This window comes from Plectrocnemia conspersa, unplaced genomic scaffold (assembly GCF_051122295.1).
Source record: "Plectrocnemia conspersa isolate PC_06_02 unplaced genomic scaffold, ASM5112229v1 ptg000002l, whole genome shotgun sequence".
Taxonomy (NCBI): Eukaryota; Metazoa; Arthropoda; class Insecta; order Trichoptera; family Polycentropodidae; genus Plectrocnemia; species Plectrocnemia conspersa.
Window position 1 is genome coordinate 14,289,378 of NW_028277166.1, and position 20,407 is coordinate 14,309,784.

General features: G+C 27.3%; 1 protein-coding gene across 1 annotated transcript in view; it reads left to right on the forward strand.

Annotated features, from left to right (window-relative positions):
- Positions 1–20,407, forward strand: part of LOC148237796 (uncharacterized) — a 28,953-nt gene continuing 8,546 nt past the window's right edge. The window contains exons 1-2 of the mRNA XM_088181206.1: positions 1–305; positions 725–789. Coding sequence (XP_088037332.1) covers positions 757–789 — 33 coding nt within the window. The 5' untranslated portion in view covers positions 1–305; positions 725–756. The remainder of the gene's footprint in view (positions 306–724; positions 790–20,407) is intronic.

Consider the following 20,407-nt stretch of genomic DNA (forward strand, 5'->3'; position numbering starts at 1 on the left):
AAAGGGTGAAGATATAGAAGGTGGGATCCAGCATCAGAAGAAGGAGTCTGACGCAGCTCTCAGCAGTCAACCGTCAAACGTCGCAGACGCAGCACGCGTCAGTCGCCAACTGGACCATGTTCGGATCCCGCGGCGCCAAATTCGAATCCCGCATAAAATGACATAACATACAATAGTGACGAATCAGTGACTGTTTTCCTTCCACGTATGATGGACGGTTGAACTCCGAAACACGCATTTTTTAATCGCAAACGAACGAACTTTAAACCATTAGACGACCCGCATTTAGTGCTTAACATACTCAAGTACGTCTTAAAAATATATGATACTAACATAAATTTACTCGATTGCGTATTATGATTCATCATTAGCGCGACATTGAATCATTGGATGTTTCAAAATAATTATTTCTGTGGGCTGGAGGGGTCCACCCACTACGCGAAGGACTTGGGCAATGTTCATGAAGATACTGTGGCGCATATGGACCATTAATCTGAATCGATTTCATAATGGTTGTGTCACTTTGCGAAAGCCCATGAAAGCCTTCCTGCATACCACGGTGAAATGAGAGCGACCTTCGTACTTTTCACGTTATATGCAAGGCCCTATATAACGTTTTAGTTTACACAATTGAGATAAAGAGCGTTGTGCAACAATAATGCTAAAATAAATACATTTTTAATCGTTGGACAATTTTAAAACCATTAATGCTCTCGTTTTTCAGCTAGCCTTCGAAGAAACTGTGCCTATTCAACCATGTATCGATTAATTGCTACGCTAGCTATTTTGGTAAGTTTTTTTAATCATTTATATATAATTTAACTCTTCATTAAATCTACCGTTGTGTGATTAGGCCCAATGCGTCATAATGGGGATATAATACTTGAACAATAAGTTTAAAATTAATTGGCTTCTCTTGTTAGGCTATGAAATTCAGTGAGTTTTTTAACACTAAAAGCTCTTAAAGTGTTTTAAGAACTTTAAAATCTTATCTCGATTAAAATATTCAGCAAGAAAAACAACTTAAAACCTAATTGATGTGTTGTACGTAATATAATTTTATATTATTACAAACAGATTTTTTTATAATTATTAAATAAAAATAGCTTGGATGAACCATAAATAAATTACTACCCTTATATTTTAATTTATGCAATAAATTTCCCTCATAGTCATTATCAATGCTTGAATTTATATTGTAAAAATAAAGAAGTTTTTTTAAAAAGGTATTTTAATTAATATGTATTTATCGAACAAGAAATATTTTTATAAATCAAAAAATATGTCTTTTATTATTGAAGAACCGTCTTAAACTTTTTATTTAAAGTTTAAAAAGATACAAAAAAGTTTATTTATATATTTTTAAAATATAAACCAAAAATTATAATTTTTTATAATTTAGGGTATTCTGAAGAAATATTTTTAGAAATCATAAAAAGATATAGAATAGTTAACAATATGAGGTGTTGATTATTTTATGAAATTACAGAACCTTTTTAAGTTCTTTAATCCTAAAATATTACAAGAAAGATTATCTAAAACAATTTAAAATAGAATGAAAAAATCATGAATTTTTTTAATATTTAGGAAAATCTAAAAAATAATTTGTTGATTACAAAATCATATAAAAACTGACAATATAAGTTTGTGATTTTTTTTATGGAACCCATACAATGTTTTTATGTTAAAGAAGATAAAAAAAACCGTGAAAAATTAAATAATATGCAAAACTCTAAATAAATTGAATCACATTTTTTTTAATGCTTTTTATATTTCATATTTTAATTTTATATAAAAAGATATATGATGCATTTAATTTATAATATAACTTTTACTAGTTAATTATAAAATTAGGAATATACATTTAAAATCTTTTTGGAGTGATTTCTTTAATCAATCAATTTAACAAATCGGTTAATTTAGTATATACTTAAGTGCGTTTTATACTTACTTTAAATACATAATTATTAAGATATTAAATAATATTTCTAAACTAGAAAATCGCTAAGAGACATTATTAAAATATAACCCAAATTTTTGAAAATATATTTTGCTAATGTTTTTATCTCTTATTGCTCTTAATTAATTTATCACGAACCATATGCAGTATTTCGTTGGTAAGATTTTTTTTATACTCTAGTTTTAAATGTTTTTTGTACATATTGACTTTAAAATAGTTTTGTACAGTAACCGTTTATTGCTTAATGATAGTTGAGATCAACAAATTTTCATGTAAGAGATCTTCGTCGTTTATTTTAACTAGATTTTTGCTAGTGTCAAATGAAATTTAATTTCCTTTTTTTGATCTTAATTTGACTCTTATAATATAAAATAATATTAGTTTTAATAATGCATTAAAATACTACATATCGTATAATCTATATTATCGATATTACAAATAAACTTATCTTTTAAATTCAACTAAGCCATCTTATGATATTTTTGATGATTTAATTTTAATAGAAAACTGAACTGTGCTTATTTAACGTATAGTAGAATTATATGGTTTAAGATATGTATATATTTAATATCCATATTGTATATATTTTATTGATAAGATCAAAATATCTGAGGTCATATAAAAGGTTATCATTAATCCGCGAAGATAATTAACCCGTTTCCTAAAAAGGACATTGCCTTAACGTTTATCTTTATATTTTTTAATTTACCACGCGTAATGGAAAGCCAGCCATAATGTCAAATCAATTTATATATAAGGTCAAGTTGAGAAAATTTTGAACTTCACAATCAATGAAAGTAGTTTGACTTTCATTCGAGCGAGCGTGACAATATTACAAATTGATTATAATATGACATAATTGTTCCGAAACAGTCTAAGACCCAAATTCTAAACAATACGAAAACAAACACATGGGTTTGTGTCATATATGACATGATTGGGATACATTTTTGGCTCTTTTGACATCTTGCTCAAGACTCTTCTACAATTTGCATAATTCTTAAAAATGAAGCATCTTTCCGGCGCGTTTCGAAAATCTGTTCCATAAAGACGTAGCGAATTGACTCAAGAGAAAAAACGGACGTATATGATTTTTACCGAAGTTTCTACGGACTGATTTATTCTTTTGCGAAATGCGAAGCCAAATGTGACATAATATGTTTCCTACTAACGCTTTCAGATGGTTGATAGTTCAATATATAATTTCATTTTTCAATAAAAGTCCCTATTGCGTAAAAGGCAGTTTATGTTACCGGAAAAATGAAAATTTATACGTTCACTAGGTATTTCCGCTGCATTTTCTAAACTGGTTGCAACGGATCCGAGAGTTGTTTTCCTATGTTTGTAATTTCTTTCGTGAAAATGATCGTCCTTACCGTAAGTGGAGTTAATTTTACTTTTAATCGTCGTCTAGATATTATTTAAATTATTGCGCGAATAAACGGTGCGGAAGTTTGTAATATGCAAGTTTGGCAACTTCCTCGATTTTTGCCAAAATCAAGTATTAAAAATGGTGTAAATTCAATTTGCTTTCGAAACAATATACTATAGAAATTAAATTTTAATTTAGTGCAAACTAAATAGTTTTAAGTTATGTCATGATTTTATTTTCAGTGACTGACTTTCTGGTTATGAGAAAAATATATCAATAAAATAGCACCTTGAATCATACATGTGTCGTTAGATATTAAACTTGAATAAGTATATAACGTATAAAATATATTATGAATCGGTTGGGTTTTTATATGTATTAAAAATGTAGTAAATTACAAAAAAAAAGTTTCAGTCATTTAAAATAGTATATTTACACTTTAAGGTCGTACGTATAACTTGTTTAAATACATGTTTATATTTATTTAAGGACAAATCGATACATATGCATAAAGAAAGTTTTATTACATGTAAATAAAAAAAATCTAGATTGAATAATAATAAAAAATGCTAAATCATTAATAAACTATTTTTTAATATACAATTAATTGCTGCTATAATAAAGACATTACATCTTAAATTGTAATATAATTTTATTTATTAATTTAGTTAAATATTTTTTGCAACAAATTTCTAAGTAAACGCTTTTCTTTATTTGTATATTATTTACTTTGATAAACACAGCGAGACTACATGCTTTCTGACTATTATTATATCATCAGCTGCTTATTTATAACTTTAATCAATTTATCTTAAATTGTATTATAATTGCATTTATTAAAAAATATTTTTTATTTTATTAACTTAGTTTAATTAATTTATATATTATTAGTAAAAGCTATTAAAAAACACTCATCTAAAATAATGATAATAATACTAATGTTTTCGTCACTATCTAAAAAAAACGCATTGCTTTATTTCCATGTGATTTTTATTTACATATGATTTACTTTGATTAACACAAAGAGATTATTATTTATAACTATAAAAAAATCGTTTAAAAGTAGTTAGTTTAGTTACTTGATATTGTGTATAATTGTCTAGATTTATCTGTTCCTTTACTATCTTCTGTTACCTCAGCTTTCATCAGCTTATACAGTTATACTTAATTTTCTAATTAGATATTTTGTAAGAATTATTTTGGTGACAATAGTATTTATTAATAATTTTTTTTGGCTTTTTTACGATAGCTTGATATTTTAGAGGTGTGAGATATGTGTATAAAATAACTGTAGCAGTGTGGCATTATAAGTTAAGCTTCGCCCAAATGTAAAGTAAGTAAATTTACACTTAGGGTTTTAGATATATAAATTATGATATACTTAACTATAAATTAAATTCAAAGTGCTTCAGAACAATACTTAAAATCATAAATATTGTTGTATTTTGTGTACCATGTTAATAAATAAATATATTTAAATATTAAATCAGATAAATTACAATACAAAAATCTTGAAATATTATTTATTTAAAATGAAAAACCAATTTTTATTATAATATTTTAAATACTAATGATTTAACTTGATAATTTTAATTAATAGTAAATCTTAATCGTATTGCTTCATTGGCTTTGTATGTACTATCATCTCGAATTGTATTTACTACAAACACATAATTATATCACACTAAACCGCAGAAGGTCACTAAGTCACAAATGGAACATTTCGACAATCACAATCGTCTCGGTTTGGTCACACGCATATTTTTTAACCAGTAGAACGCACAGTTGTGTAATAAGAACCATTTAAACCAAAGTACACATAATATTTTGATTTGATACATAAACCATTTCTCTAACCGCGAAACGGACGTTCAACAACTGCGGTGTTAATGAACTCGATGAACCGTCAATTATCCATCATTGCTCATCGCAGTTCACACACTTTCGTTTTCTTTGGCCGAAGAACACGCGCCAAAAAAGAACAATGCCAACTAACCGAATTTATATACGATCGTAAAACACTAATTTTACACATGTGTCTACTAGGCAATTAGACGTCAGGTTACATAAGATATAATTGATAACAGAAAAAGCAATGTAAAATGATTTTTGTTTATCCAGGTAATGTGTATGTATGATATGGAACCGTACAAGAAATTGCAATAATGAGTACGTCGTATGACCTTGGCAGATATCTATTTTTTTGTTATAATATAAACCTTAAAAAATCAGTTACAGTGAAATTCCATAAAATATATTTTAATTTATGCACGTATGTTTGTAGATTAACCTAGAAAATAATCTGTGGTTGGCATGAATAAGGTGACAACTCGACACGCATAAACAAATTATTTTCGAGTAAGTTGTATTAAGATATATATTAAGTATTTACAGCATAGACATATCGCCTTGAGCGGGAAGATCAGAATTTGCAATTTCATGCAGGTCGAGTTGTCAACTTATTCACGCCTATCACGTATATAGTATATAAATAAAATACTTTTACTATATTTTGGATGAAAACAAATCAATACTTTCTGACATATAATTCAAAATTTAGATAGCTGTACTTATGGGGTAGTTGAATAATACTCTTCTGCTTGCAGTACCTCAAATATTATTTGAGAGAAATGGTGACATAGGGAATATAAACAATCTTCCGATTGCGTATATTCCTTATGTCTGTGTTTGAAGAAGTTATTTCTTAAATACACTTGTTAATGTGACTCGAATGAATCATATTCCAACATATCTTATGGGAATTTTGTAGGGCAATAAAATAATATATTAATTAGTATCAGAGAAACCATTTTTCGAGCTTTTATATTAAAAAAGGGTCAACATTATATTACAAACATATCACAGAAGCATAATCAAGTTTATAGCAGACTATATTTGCGTTAACATAGTCAGTTCGTGAGCTATCCATTTCATCATAATTCATAAATGAAAAAAAACGGCAAGTTTGGGTTTATTATTAGCTTTAAAGCAAACGATACGGATATACGTTCGATTTACTTATCATTACTCCGATTGATTGATAAATATAATAATATATTAATTTTGTAAATTTGTTCAAAATATAAACAGAGAATTTAGAGCTAATAGTAGGGGCGTAAACTCAAACTTGCCATCTCTTTTTTAATTATGAATAATGATGAAATGGATAGCTCTCGAACAGACTGTGTTAACGCAAATGGCAATAAATAATTATTACACAAATAAATAACGCAAATATTATTATACAAGATACACAGAGCTTCTTAATGGATGCGTACCGCAAGACATATCCAAAACATCTTAGAAGCTTTATTGCATATGTTATTTATATGCTGATGGAATCTGTGGTCCGTTTAAAATAGGGCACCATTACTGTGCGTTGAAGCACGCTATTATCTATTTCGTAATAAAAATTAAGTGGTATTTTTATTTTAGAATAGGTCATGGAGTAACCCCCCCAAAATAAGTCCTGCAAAGGACTTATTTTGTGGGGGAGGATAAATAAAAAGGTTTATAAGACAAGGACTCATTGGAATTGGCCAGATAGTATGTTGGAATAGATAAGAATATAGTCAGATTTTTTTATTGATTTGGATGTTTTAGTTTATGTTTGATCGTATATATTAGTTAAAGTTAAAGTTTCATAACTTCGATTTAACTAATAATGCCATACAAATTATATATGTAGTCATTATAACATTACCTTTTTACCACATGAAATATTCACATTTTTCTTGTGACATTTCCAACTAAGAATTTATTTACGTTTCGTAATAAAAATCCGCATATTTCGTCTTATGTTTCAATGTCTTGTAAACTTATATAATACTTTAAAAAAATGCAGAATTAAAAATAAGATGACCGCACCATCTACAGCTGAAGGAGGTCATGATGTAATATTGTCTTCACGCTGTATTCCCAATATAATCGCGTATATAATTTCGATGATAAATCAAATCACACAATGGAAAACAGATTAAATGTTATTAAACAGCTTTTAACAACGACCACATGCCCAGGAAATGAAAAATCTGCGATTCTGCGTCCTTCGATACATGGGCGTGAGATAAGACAATAACATATCATATTACAGCCACAGCTATGATTGTATTATGTTAAAATATGGGCGTTTGTTACAATAATAATTAATGATGTATTTTATCTTAATATAATCTGGACTGTACAAAATTTTCTGTTTTCCTATTTGTCGGAAATCCGAAGCCGCTCCAACGTTGATTAATTTGTCTATTTATTTTTATTAGGCAATTAAAATATATATACGGTTAATTAATTAACTCTATTCGATTAGATTAATGTAATTATTTTACGTCAAAACGAGGAAATAATATTTCTAAGCGCAACACATTACATTTTTCTTAATGGCCTTATCCGTTTTTGGTCATTCGGCCGAGTTTTTTTATCGCATTTAAAGTGAAGCAATCTTATGATGAATGAAAGTTTGTTTTTATAAATGCGTTTAGGATACAATTTTGACTTATACGGTTTTTAAATTAATTTACTTTTATGGAAAGATAAAATCAGATAATGGTAATTTAAAAAAAAAATATTCTTATAATAACTTTACCTGAAGTTATTCTTTTGTAAATTTCAATAGTTTTACATTGATTTATCATTTTATAATAGATTTTAAAATTATTAAAAAAAAAATATTTCTGATTCACATAATTAATATATATGTGATTAAATACAAATATAAAATCAGTCTGTACATCAAATTATCTGTTTTGTACAAATATATTTATATAATTCATATTTATAAGACATACAATAAGACACAGTTAAAATAAGAAGTATATATGATTGCTGTAAAGTCCGTTTAAAGCACTACATTTAATAATTATTTCAATTATAATAATTATATAAGAACCTATAAATTTAATCAGGCAGTGTTTCAATGTGATATATCTCTAATTTAAACTAGTTTCAACGTGCGTACATAAGTCGAGCGATAAAAGGTTAAGCGTAACTGCAAATAGACGGTCATCGAGTGAAAGTGTAATATACTGCAGGCGGTCGCGGACAGGGCGCACTTCTTTGGTATGGTCCGAAGTTATACAGTTAACCGGTTTTGGCTAAATTGTCTCACTATCACATCATCTCTCTATACATCAGTAAAATGAAAGAAAAAGGCAATGACTTCACTGTTAAATAATCTGTCATACGTATTTGCATAATCGATCTGAATCAAAAAAACCGAAAGTAAATTATTTAACGCGTACGTCTACTGCATATTTCAACTTTTACTTTGTTCTATAATATGAGACCCTTTCAATGCAGTACTTATACAAACTAGCGGTTATGTTGTGTGTATGTATGCAAATTGTTCTTATTTGTATTCATACGACGTGTTTGCATGGAACATATCGTAATAAAAAATAATAAATTGAAAGTCTTAAGAAAAAATATATTTTCATCTTAACAAACATTCATAAGCGACTGCAAAAAATCATTAAATTTCTCTTTCCAGTCGTTCAAATAGTATATTATTATTTAACACTATATAAACATGATTTAACATTTTTTTATACATATATGGACTAAATTGTTTAGTAATTAAAATAATGATTTGCATTAATATAAGATTCCAATGATGAATTGCAATCTTTGACTTTTGTTGCTATATAAATTAATTTTATCTGCATAACTATTTTTAATACTATCGCATATATATTTTTTATTTTGACTGTCCAATTAATTTTAGTTATACTACTTAAGATTTTAAAATACAATCCTTTAATTATTTTTTTTACTATATATATTATTTTTTTATTATTCTTAAAGTAAAAAGTGAAAATTACATAAGCAATTATTATAATATATATAGTTTTTTCTTCTTTGTTCCAGCAATTAGACTTTTGGGGAAAAAAAATAAAAATAACGGTGAAATAAAAATAAAAATAAAAAATAAGACCGGCGGCTTTATTTTTGCTTTGGTGATAATAATCCGCTCCGATAAGAAAAAATTCCCCATGGGAATCGGCAGAATGCAAAATGATTCAGGACCAATTTTTTTTTTCTATAATTCAAAAGGTTTTTTTATTTGGTTTTTGTAAAATGGCAATAGCATTTATTGACAATTGTCTCACGATTATTATTGATTAACGAAGGGGTCTTAAATATTATGGTAAAACAATTGGAAAATATCAATTTGGCAATTGAAGAAAAATTATATAATCGAAGAAACCAGACATTGATGTCATTAATTAAATATTTGCAAAATCCAGAATCTTTCACCAGTCAAAAAAATATGATTTATTTAGTTCAAAAGCAGGAATAAATTCTCTTATGAAAATTTTTTATGGAATTTAAAATTCCGGCGCCTTTTTTGTTAAAAAAAATCTGGTTATATCTAAGAATACAACTGAGTCATATTTTTTTTATTTTCAATGTCTTCATTGATACATTTTGCCAACCTATACACTTTTTTTATAGAATGTTTTTAAAGCCAAATTAATGATTTGGTGAGGGATGAAGTTTCTCTTATCACCAGTTGATTATTTTTAATATTATAGTGTTTTTTTCAATATTTTTGACATAACTGATACTTATCGTATTGCAATTCTTATACAGATATCTTTATTCTCTAAAAAATATAAAATCGTAAACATTATTTTTGGATCATAATATAAGTGAAGTAAAATTTTTGTCATAAATATATGAAAAGTTACAATATCATGTTAAACTACACGTCAATGATGACTAATTTATCATTAATTTTATTATATCTAAAAATGGATATGTAAAGTAGTAAAGTCATGAAAAAATATATTATTTTAAGCCTAGCAAGTGTAATCATTCTTTTTTTATCAATCATCATAAGTTGGATATACTTTAAAAGTTTAAAGCAATCAATAGTTGTTTAATAAAACTATCATTTAAGCTATTCTCTAATCTTTGTTTTTACAAACTCATTATAAATTACAGATTTCACTGAAATAATTCTGAAGGCTATTTTTTATTAAAAAAACTAAAATCAACCATTTTACATTTACGTAACTCTGACCATGGACATATCAAATCGTTGCACTTTTAATTTGACATGTTGTTTTTGCTGATCGACATTTAATTACACACCCGTTAATCAACTAGGTCGTAAACATAAACAAGTTTTCGTTGATAAAATATTGCAAAGGCCAAGAAATGATCCGTATTTTCGCCTCCTAAATCAACTAGTCTTGAACAAACAATACAACGCTAACCTTCGTTACTATTCTCGCATAAGTCATTAAGATCATTTCGCAAAGAGAATGCCGAAGTTAAATCGCTCATCGAAAGCCAAACACCTTTTCGTGCCTAGCTAGACCTTCGCCAACATTTTTTTTGCGAATTCTCAACCTGTTCGGTAACGTTATCTCGTGTGTATTTTGTTTATTAATATGGCGTTCCCGTATGTTTCCGATCATAACATTTTGACCTACATAATGTGAACATATGGTGTCAGAAGGTAGTTAGAGATAATAGAGCGAGTGGTTTCGCAATTTAATATTGCTCTGACCAACGCCTGTTCGTGACCAACTCGAACCGACCGAGATCACTTTCGTTGTTCACATCCTCGTATATATTGCTACACCTTTCCATTTCGTTTTAAACAATAACAATAAACACTGCTTGTTTATATCGTATAATAATAAAGGCATTAAAATCCAATATTGAACCATATTTAATTTATCCAATATGTTTTAAATAATATACAATTCACAAATACACAAATTATCATTACAATTAATGCGCTTTAATACACGCAAAGATCAATAATGCTATTATAATAAAAACGGAGGTCGATTTACCGTTAAAAAAATTCATTTAGTGCACATACTTCTTGTTTGAAAATCTTCTGGATAATTATTTACAATTACGGTTTACTTTCAATGAACGCCATTACCAACGTATGTGACACGTTTCTTGCATTCCCGTATACTCTGTTTCGACTAATGACTTTTTGCACCTTAATTAGTTTCGTATGTAAGTACTTTTATATATGTATCTATGTGCACACCAATTGCTGATTTCCCTTTTGATCGATGTCGTAAGAACGCATAAATATCCATAAAACACCAGTTTTTCTTTGCAAATCGCCGGCTTTTGTCGCCGTGGGAAGAAAATTTCGCATTGCAAATAATAAAACGCCACAATGCAATTTAAATTAACGCGATTACTGTAATACACAATAGTTTTAAATGTATGCAAAATAAAGTTTTTTTTGCAAATCAAATACTTTAATATTTTCATCTAAATATATAATTAAATTTTGTAAGATATAGTAATGAAAAAACAGTTGGAAAATTGGAAAGCTACTTATGCTAATATTATTTTTATATGATAAATAAATTTAATGTATCTATATTTTCACAGCAATATTTTTTTTTAATAAAATGAAGATTATCTCACATATATTATAACATAATGCTATGAGAAATATACACATAAAAAAATATATTTAATAAAAATACAAAATAAAATAATGTTTTTTTTTACTTCGATATTGAAAATACAGGTATATAAATATTTGTTTATTAGTATATATCGATTTTTTTTTATTAATTTATAAACCAGCAGACGAGTTGTATAAGTCGCTGACTATTGACCTGAAAGACCTGAGTTATATGGCTTTTATTGGTCACCTGTTTTTAGATCGCAAGTAATGATTATTATATAATTATAAATTCGATTGGTGACCACAGATTAGATTTACTTAGCTTTTCATAATCTTATAAACGAATATAATAAAGAATATTGAAATCAAGCTAGGTCATACATATAAAAAAAAATATTATCGATATTGCTATTATATAAATAATAATTCTTTATTTCTTCCCAATTTTCTCAAAACGCAGATAGAAATTTATAGCCTGTATTTACTGTGACAAAAATTTTAGTTAGTAATTTAATTAAACGGTCAATAATATAAGAATTTTATGTTCGGTAAAGCAGACGCAACACAAGTTATTTAAAATATGAACAGAAAATTTTAATAGTACACAAATTAAACACGCCACGTTACACTAGAGACACTACACCATATTAAGAATTGGGAAGGCTTGGAGTTTGCCTTTGAAAATAAGTCAGCGCCCAAGAACTTTTGAATCTTGAATATAAGTCGCCTTTTCTCGATCATTTGATAACTGGAAGTGATAAATAAGTATTGTATGACAACAATCGTCGTAAAAGAGAGTAGTTGTATACAGGTCAAGTAGCAAAACCTACTGGGCTCAATATAAAAAAATATTTTGTGCGTATGATGGGATTGCAAAAGAATTGTGCATTATGAAACCAATAAACCTGGCCAAACTAAAACAACATGCTTTTATTATGATCAGCTGGTTCGTTTGCACAATGCAGTAAAAATATTTCTACGACACGAAAATCAATAAAATCAAGAAACTTGGATGGAAGTTTTTACGTGATCCACCTTATTCTTCAGACCTTGCTCCTTCTGACTAGCATTTATTTTGAGCGATGCAACAATTCCTAGACAAAAAAATCAAAATGTGACGATGTGAAAATAAAGCAATGAGAATATTTTTACACTTTATTTTATGCTAATAGATTAATAAAAATTGCCCGAGAGCTTAAATTATAATAAATTTAAATAAATAGTAAATATCCATTTCAATACTTCTTCTATTTCAAAAATTTATGATAGAAATATAGAACTTGAAAATTACTATAATTAATTTTGTACAATGCATCTTAATTAAGTTCACCTTAATTTCTAATCAAAATAGATAAAATAATTTTTTTGAGTTTATTATATTTATTATAATTCTGATCGCTATTCACTGATTAGGTTTTCCTAGATTTTCCTTTTCTGACATGTGAATATAGTTTTCAATAATTAAAATATAATTGAGCTATGTCGTGCAAAAGAACATATATTTATTATAACGTGTAGTAATAGTTTATAATTAATAAAATAGGTGCTACTGATTTCAGTCTGGTGTTTCGCTACTTACTTAGTAGATGTTTATTGTAATAATTTAGTTATAGCTCTTGTGCTAACGCTTATTATGTTGCAAATGATTTTATTTAATCACTTCGATTATGATCCATAAGAATATGATAAATTATAAAATCTTAATCTGAGGCGATCGGAATTATAATAGTGATAATAAATAACTCTAATTTATCTGCCACATAAAAAAATGATACTTAAATATTTCCTATTATATAATATATAGAAAAACTTGGCTTTTTACAGTATTAAACTTCAGTGTATTTATCCTTTATATGAATTTAAATTTAATAGGTATTTACAGTTTTGAGTATTTTTATCCATAGATTGACAACTTTGTTAAAACCTTTATAAATTAATCCTCACACATTGATCTTATAACAATATGCTCCCATTATTTGCGGAAAATATTATATCATATAATATATAATAATTAATGTATTTATTGATTGACGTCTCCAACTGACTGACAGTAAATTGGCATAATTTCATGCCATGCATAATTCAATATCCATCCATAACTAGCCTCTAAACATTGCCTTCTTTTATGCACCGCTCGTACACGTCGCTTAAGGTTATCACGACTGTTTAAACCGGAACGTTTTAATATTTGACATTATGAATTGATTAACACGCATTACTTTTTGACCTTTCAACCAACCGTGAGAACTTTAAACCATGTCCAGAATATGAAACGTCGCTAACGACTATTGTTCGGCTGGAACCGATTCCTTTGAGGTCGCCCTGAAATACCTTGAATTTTTCTCGAGCCTTGAATTCAAACTAATCTTCTTCGCAAAATGTCCATAATCAGCTCGTGAATGACAGAAGTTCACGTATCTCATTACACGTTAATTTCGACTAAGATTGCGAAACGGCGACCGCAAACAGTTTGTTTAACAATCGGCTCTTAGACAAAACGTTCAACTCGCTAGTGAACTACGTTTTTTAAAAGTATTATATTTATCTTGAAAAGATTACATTTATAAAAAAAATGAGACACTTTTCTGAACCGAGTCAAGGCTCTATATTCATTCATCGAACATTTGTATATTTTTTAAGTAATATATTATTAGTGAGAAGGTAGCTTGTTTGTACGCCCACTTTAACCTTGCTACGCCTATTGCACAGCAAAATTTTCTTTTTTTTTTAATAGTCAAACGTACGATTGACTATTTTTTTCAAAAAATACATATGCATGAAACGTTTTCCTTGGATCTTGTCACTGTAAAATCATCGTGCTTTTGATTTACGCGTAGAAAACAATACCTTGGGAATTCCACAAAATGTATGAATTAATATCTGATTGTTAGAATTCTGGTATCGATCCTTATCTCTTAAGATCACAATTGTTACGTAACGTAAACAAAAATACGCTATAAGATTTCCACTCAATGTCTTAACGAGAAATCGACTTCCTAGTTGATCCAAAGAATGCATCTAAGAGAGTTCATTGTTTGCTGAGATTATTATTGAAATAATTATCGATAATAGTTTCCGTGAATGTACTATGATAAATTTAATTTCTAATATTTATTTTTAACTACAATATTTATTATCTTTTTTATTAACTATTCATATACACTCAAACACAATGACAAATAATAATTTAATATTTGCATATTTATGTGATTGCATGTAATATATTTTATGAATATGTATTGTATTTTATCTATTTTAGCGTAAGAAATACGAAACTTTTATTTATACATTAAATTATTATTATATTGCCGTTTTTGCCAATTCTGATAATAAAACTTTTGCAATATGACTGCGAGTGGTCAACGATAGATTAAAATGGTATGATGTGGGAGTTAGTGCGTAAATTCTTAAATGTTCATAGCATATTTGACCTAGGACTTATACTTGGGTTTATATTTCTTCAAAATATATGTCATGGCATTGGCGTTTTTTATATTAAAAATTTCTCCTACACTATTGCGTAATTTTGGAAATTTTTTAATCTGTTACGTAATCTGAGGGGAAAGAATATTAAAATTATGCAACGTATGAGAATTTAATGTTACCATCTTTTTAATACGATTGAAGCGATAATTTTGTGAGAAAAAGGAATTATAACACAAAGGCCGCTTACTTTTGACAATGGCGACAAGCTAAAGCTCAGCCAGAATACGCTTTAAAATAGTTGTATATTACAATGTACACTATAATATTTACTATATTTATCAAAAATTAAATTAACTAAATAATGCATCTTTTACAATCTAGATTTCTTAATATAATTTATTGACCACAGATTATAATAGTTTTGAGTAATTTACTATTTAATTTTTTTATTATGATTTATTTTATAAGTAAGAAAAATAAGGTAAGACCTGAATTATCAATCATAATTTTTTGAGATAGTATTTTTAGATACTCTTTCACACAAACGAATTAATATGGGTTGTTATGATTTAATTTATATAAATTAAAAATCAGGTTATCTTTTAAAAAATGGATAAACATTCTGAAGACTTTTGAATAGTTACTAAAATAAGATTATTGCATTCTTTGATGAAATAAGATTAGTGCGTAAATAAATTGTGATTTGTTCAGAAATTCTGATGAAACTGTTAAATCAATATTTTTTCTAGAGAACCGAAGATTTCAGAAAAAGAGTCATTAGCTAAAAAGATAAATATATATAAGCTTACAGTGGTATCAAATAAAATGACAGATTTTTTGGTGAGATTTAAAACGCAATATTTTTTATATTATTATACATATATCATTATACCCTATACTACAATTTCATTATTTAATATATGATCAATTAACAGTGAAGGTTTTTTGCTAACCGTTTAAATATATATGAATACTTAATTCATATAAATCTTGATCTTAAGTTTTAAAGTTGTCAAGGGAGCTTATAATATAACTGATTATGGAATTTTGTATTTCGATAAAATAAATTTACTTGGAAATCTGTAAAAGATATGTTATAATCGTTTATTTTCCAACAGTGATTAGTGAAGTATGATGTCTCACATTCTCATAGACCAATATCGCTTCAAGTCTGTTTACCAATATTAGATGTTTAATGGTTAATTTTTAATTCTGCTGTAATAGTCTCGCCTAGTTCAAGAAACAATCGATAAATAATTATTTTAGGATACCAATATACTGACATATTTTGGAGCTTATTTACTGCTACTAATCTACTGTCAGACAGTACTTTAACAGCAAAGAAGCTCCAAAATATCGGAGTTCAGGACAGATCCTGTCCTAAAATCATATGGTTATTATAGAGAATCAATTTCTCATCTCAGATAATAATTCTCTTTAAGTATGGTACTCTACTCTTTTTGTTAACTAATAAAAAACAGACTTCGAAATGTGCTGTTTTTTTTTTTGCCGTGCGGCAAAAGTTCGTGCGGTACCCGTTCATCTATTTTTCACCTTTCCTATGGAATCCAGATGTCAGTAAATAATTTTAAATAAAAAATAAAAAAGTTTGTAAATTAGCTTAAACAGTATTTCACAATCTTTTATTTATCAACAATAAAAGTTTGTCTTTCACTGAACTATCTATTATATCAAATTTAAAGTATTACAGTTCTCTGACTAATACTACTCTCGTCAGATTCAAAAATTGTATTTACCATGTCCAGTGTTATTGTTTTAACTACCATAAAAAATAATATGTATTATTGTAATCTACATCGAAATGAAAGTAAAGAATATAACACCCATTGGGAAATAAACATAAATGGTTATTTACTACAAAGATCTTATTCTAATCAGAGTTTTCGACTAACTAAAAATCAGCCACTTTCTATGAAACAAACTAATGCATAAAAAAGCAAGACTTAGTGTCCAGCGTTACATATATTTTTTTTATTAATAAGTAACACATTTACAGCAAGAATTTTAGCCAAATGTTTTATTTTTGTATTTTTTGCAAATCAAGGTAAATCTAAAAATTTTCTGAATCTGTTACATATTTTTCTAATTTGTTCAATTTATATGCATTTTATATACATAAGCTTATGTTGTTTTATTAAATTAAATCTGTTTCAATTTATAGTAAAAAAAATTGCTAATAATTCAATATGATTTTTATGAGGGATGCGAATATTGGGTGAACATTGTCTAAGTACGTGTTGGAAAAATCTGTACAAAACAATATTTTTTTGTGCAGTTCTTACTACTGTATTTTTTCCTAATTTACATCAAACCTAACTGACAGCTGTTTTGTAATGACTACCATGCCTTCTATGCATGGCAGTAGAAATCAATGTGATTCTTCTGAACTATTTTTAAATATTGTACACCGTGTATATTTAATATTAAATATACATCAAATTATATGGTTTGTTTTTTATATAACCACTAACATAAACTATAAATATTTTCACAATTTTCTATCTTAACAATATTCACAAAGCTCAACAGTGGCATTTTCAACAATGAAAAAAGTAGTTTTTCCTATACAATGGCGTGTGAAAATGCGATGACCACATTTCAACCAGCTATCGTCTAGGCTCATCTCGAATTAACCCAAGCCTTTTCAATTATCTATTCAAAACTTTCCACGTCACTTTTTTTGGTGTTGTTTTTATGATCTAATGAGTTTTTGTCGATTATACGAAGGAAACATTTCGCGAGACGCCAGAGTCGTGCGTCGCGTCAACCCATATAAGGATTTGATGAAGTAACCGATCCGATCGTGCAACATATTTTCGACATCTAGAATAACTGGTTAAAAAAGAGTTCACGCAAAGGTAAAGAAAGTCCAGAGTGCCATAAACCTTAAAAAACATATGTTTCTAAACATCCACGTATTGATCAAATAGAATTCACGTAGGACCTACATAGTATCCTCATGTGCATGTCGTTTCACAAAGTGTTATTCGTGAAGTATCGACTCGATTTCTACATATACGTTTAAGTTGTATCAATTTTACCATACAGAGATCACGTAGTATTCGTGTTCACGTATTTTTAAAATAGTATTTACGTAGCCTTACATCTTGAGATTGAACTAAAGACTCTTGGTTTTTTTAATTTTTAATTTAATATTTGCTTACAATTTTACACATAAATCGAAGTAAAAAATTGTTATTCAGTTTAGAAAAATAGTAAATATTGTTATTATAATCTTAAAACTGATTCAGTGATGTCGCGTCGTTTGTATCGCTGGTCAACACATTGTTTTTATAAAGATATATGAGTATTGAATCCTCATATATCTTTGGATGATGGAATTTCAGCATGCGATAAAAAAGGAAATAAGTACTAAATAAATAAAATTAAATATAGCTTATTATTTATATTTAAGAAAAAAAGAAGATAAAGAATTTAAAGGCTTTTTAAGAATTTACTCCTCTAAAATAAAAATTACCTTTTTGACGACAAAGAGGCAAACAAATTGATGTTGAATTATTCGGAAATTCTATCAAAAAGTTTGATCGATATTATTCCCCTGAATATCTTAAAATATATAATATTTTTAATATAATATTGATTATGAATCCATATTTTTACAATTTGCTAAAGATTCTAAAAGATTTTTTTTTATATTCAGAAAAATATGTTATTTGAAGACAAGATTTTAATCAGTTTGGACGTTCCTAATAATTATTAGAAAGCACTGTTTTTTCTATGGCATTTATAAACTTATGTAAATCTGATTTCATGTATAATTTATCAACCGAGACAAACTTATATGTAGGAATAACCTGAATCCACAGGTAGACATACCATTTTTATTTAGCATGAATGTTATCAATTAAAATTTATTTCAATGTTAACATATTTTTCTAATTGCTCATATGCATAACACTTTACCTACCATTAATTGTAATCAGATATAAAATATCAATCACCATTGCAACGCGTCCCTAATAATGAATTCTAAACCTCTCACATTAAAACGCTCGATTTATCACGTTCGCCGACGCAATTCCTTCAACGTTCAATTGTGTGAAGAGGCGCCCACGTATCGACCGTTGCAGAAACTGTGGGCGAGAAATACCGATCTACGCTGATACAATTATTATTAATATATATCAGCTACTACTTTATGCCATAATACCTAACAAAGCTCTTGTATTATTGAATATTATTTGTTAACGAGTTGTTCTTTAATTTTCGCGACCCGCCCACACACCAGATACCGATTTAGGTCGCTGCTAAAAATTGCAAAATAATTAATAATATTATAAAAAATATCATTAATTGGTCAAGGTGCTCTTTTATCAATCAATCGCGTTATGAATATATGCGTACAATAAATCATGCTTAAATGGTGTTCAATCAGATAGCATAAGTTTATTGACTTAAAAAAATATGTAAAACTTATTTATCGAGCTTTTTTATTCCAAGCATATCGAGACTTAGATTTCAATATACTAGTTCACCCAAATACAACTTCGTTACAAAAAAAGTAGTTAATGCGTGTTATTGCAAATATTTTTTGGAATATATAGCATAAGATTATAATTAGTTATTTAATATTTCATGAAAAAATATTTTTCAAATATTTTAAAAACACAGAATTAAATGTATATTTTCTTATTACCTTCTACTTTAAATATTGCCTGTGCAATGCATATATTTTATTTTTAATTTAAATACTTTACTGCAGTCTTAGTTGCGATTGTAATTTAATTAATGCGGAAACAAAACTAAGAATTGAAGTAGGACCTATTGCATCATAACTAGCACATTTATTTACTACTTACTAATAATGAGATTATGGGTAATACTTAAAAATTAAACAATAATAATATGAATGTTCGCTAGTAATATTCTTTAACCTAATATATGAGTTGTTAACTCACGATAAAATGACAATTTAACAAAAAATTTGCATACAAAATTGAGATAAAATGAATCTGCCACAAAAGCTCTTTTGCTACAAAAATAAAATTTGTGTCGTACTTTATATAATTCATCGTTACTTTTACTTCCTTTAAAAAATACTAAAAATATTTTTTTTATTTATTTGCATTTTATTATTGTAAAATGCCAAAGAGGTGTGGTTTTACAAATTATTTGGTTCCTTTTAAAGATATATACAAAATACAGCTTTCGAATATACTTATGACACTGTTTAAAAAAAAATTAAATTTAAAAAAAAAGTTTTTTTTTCCAA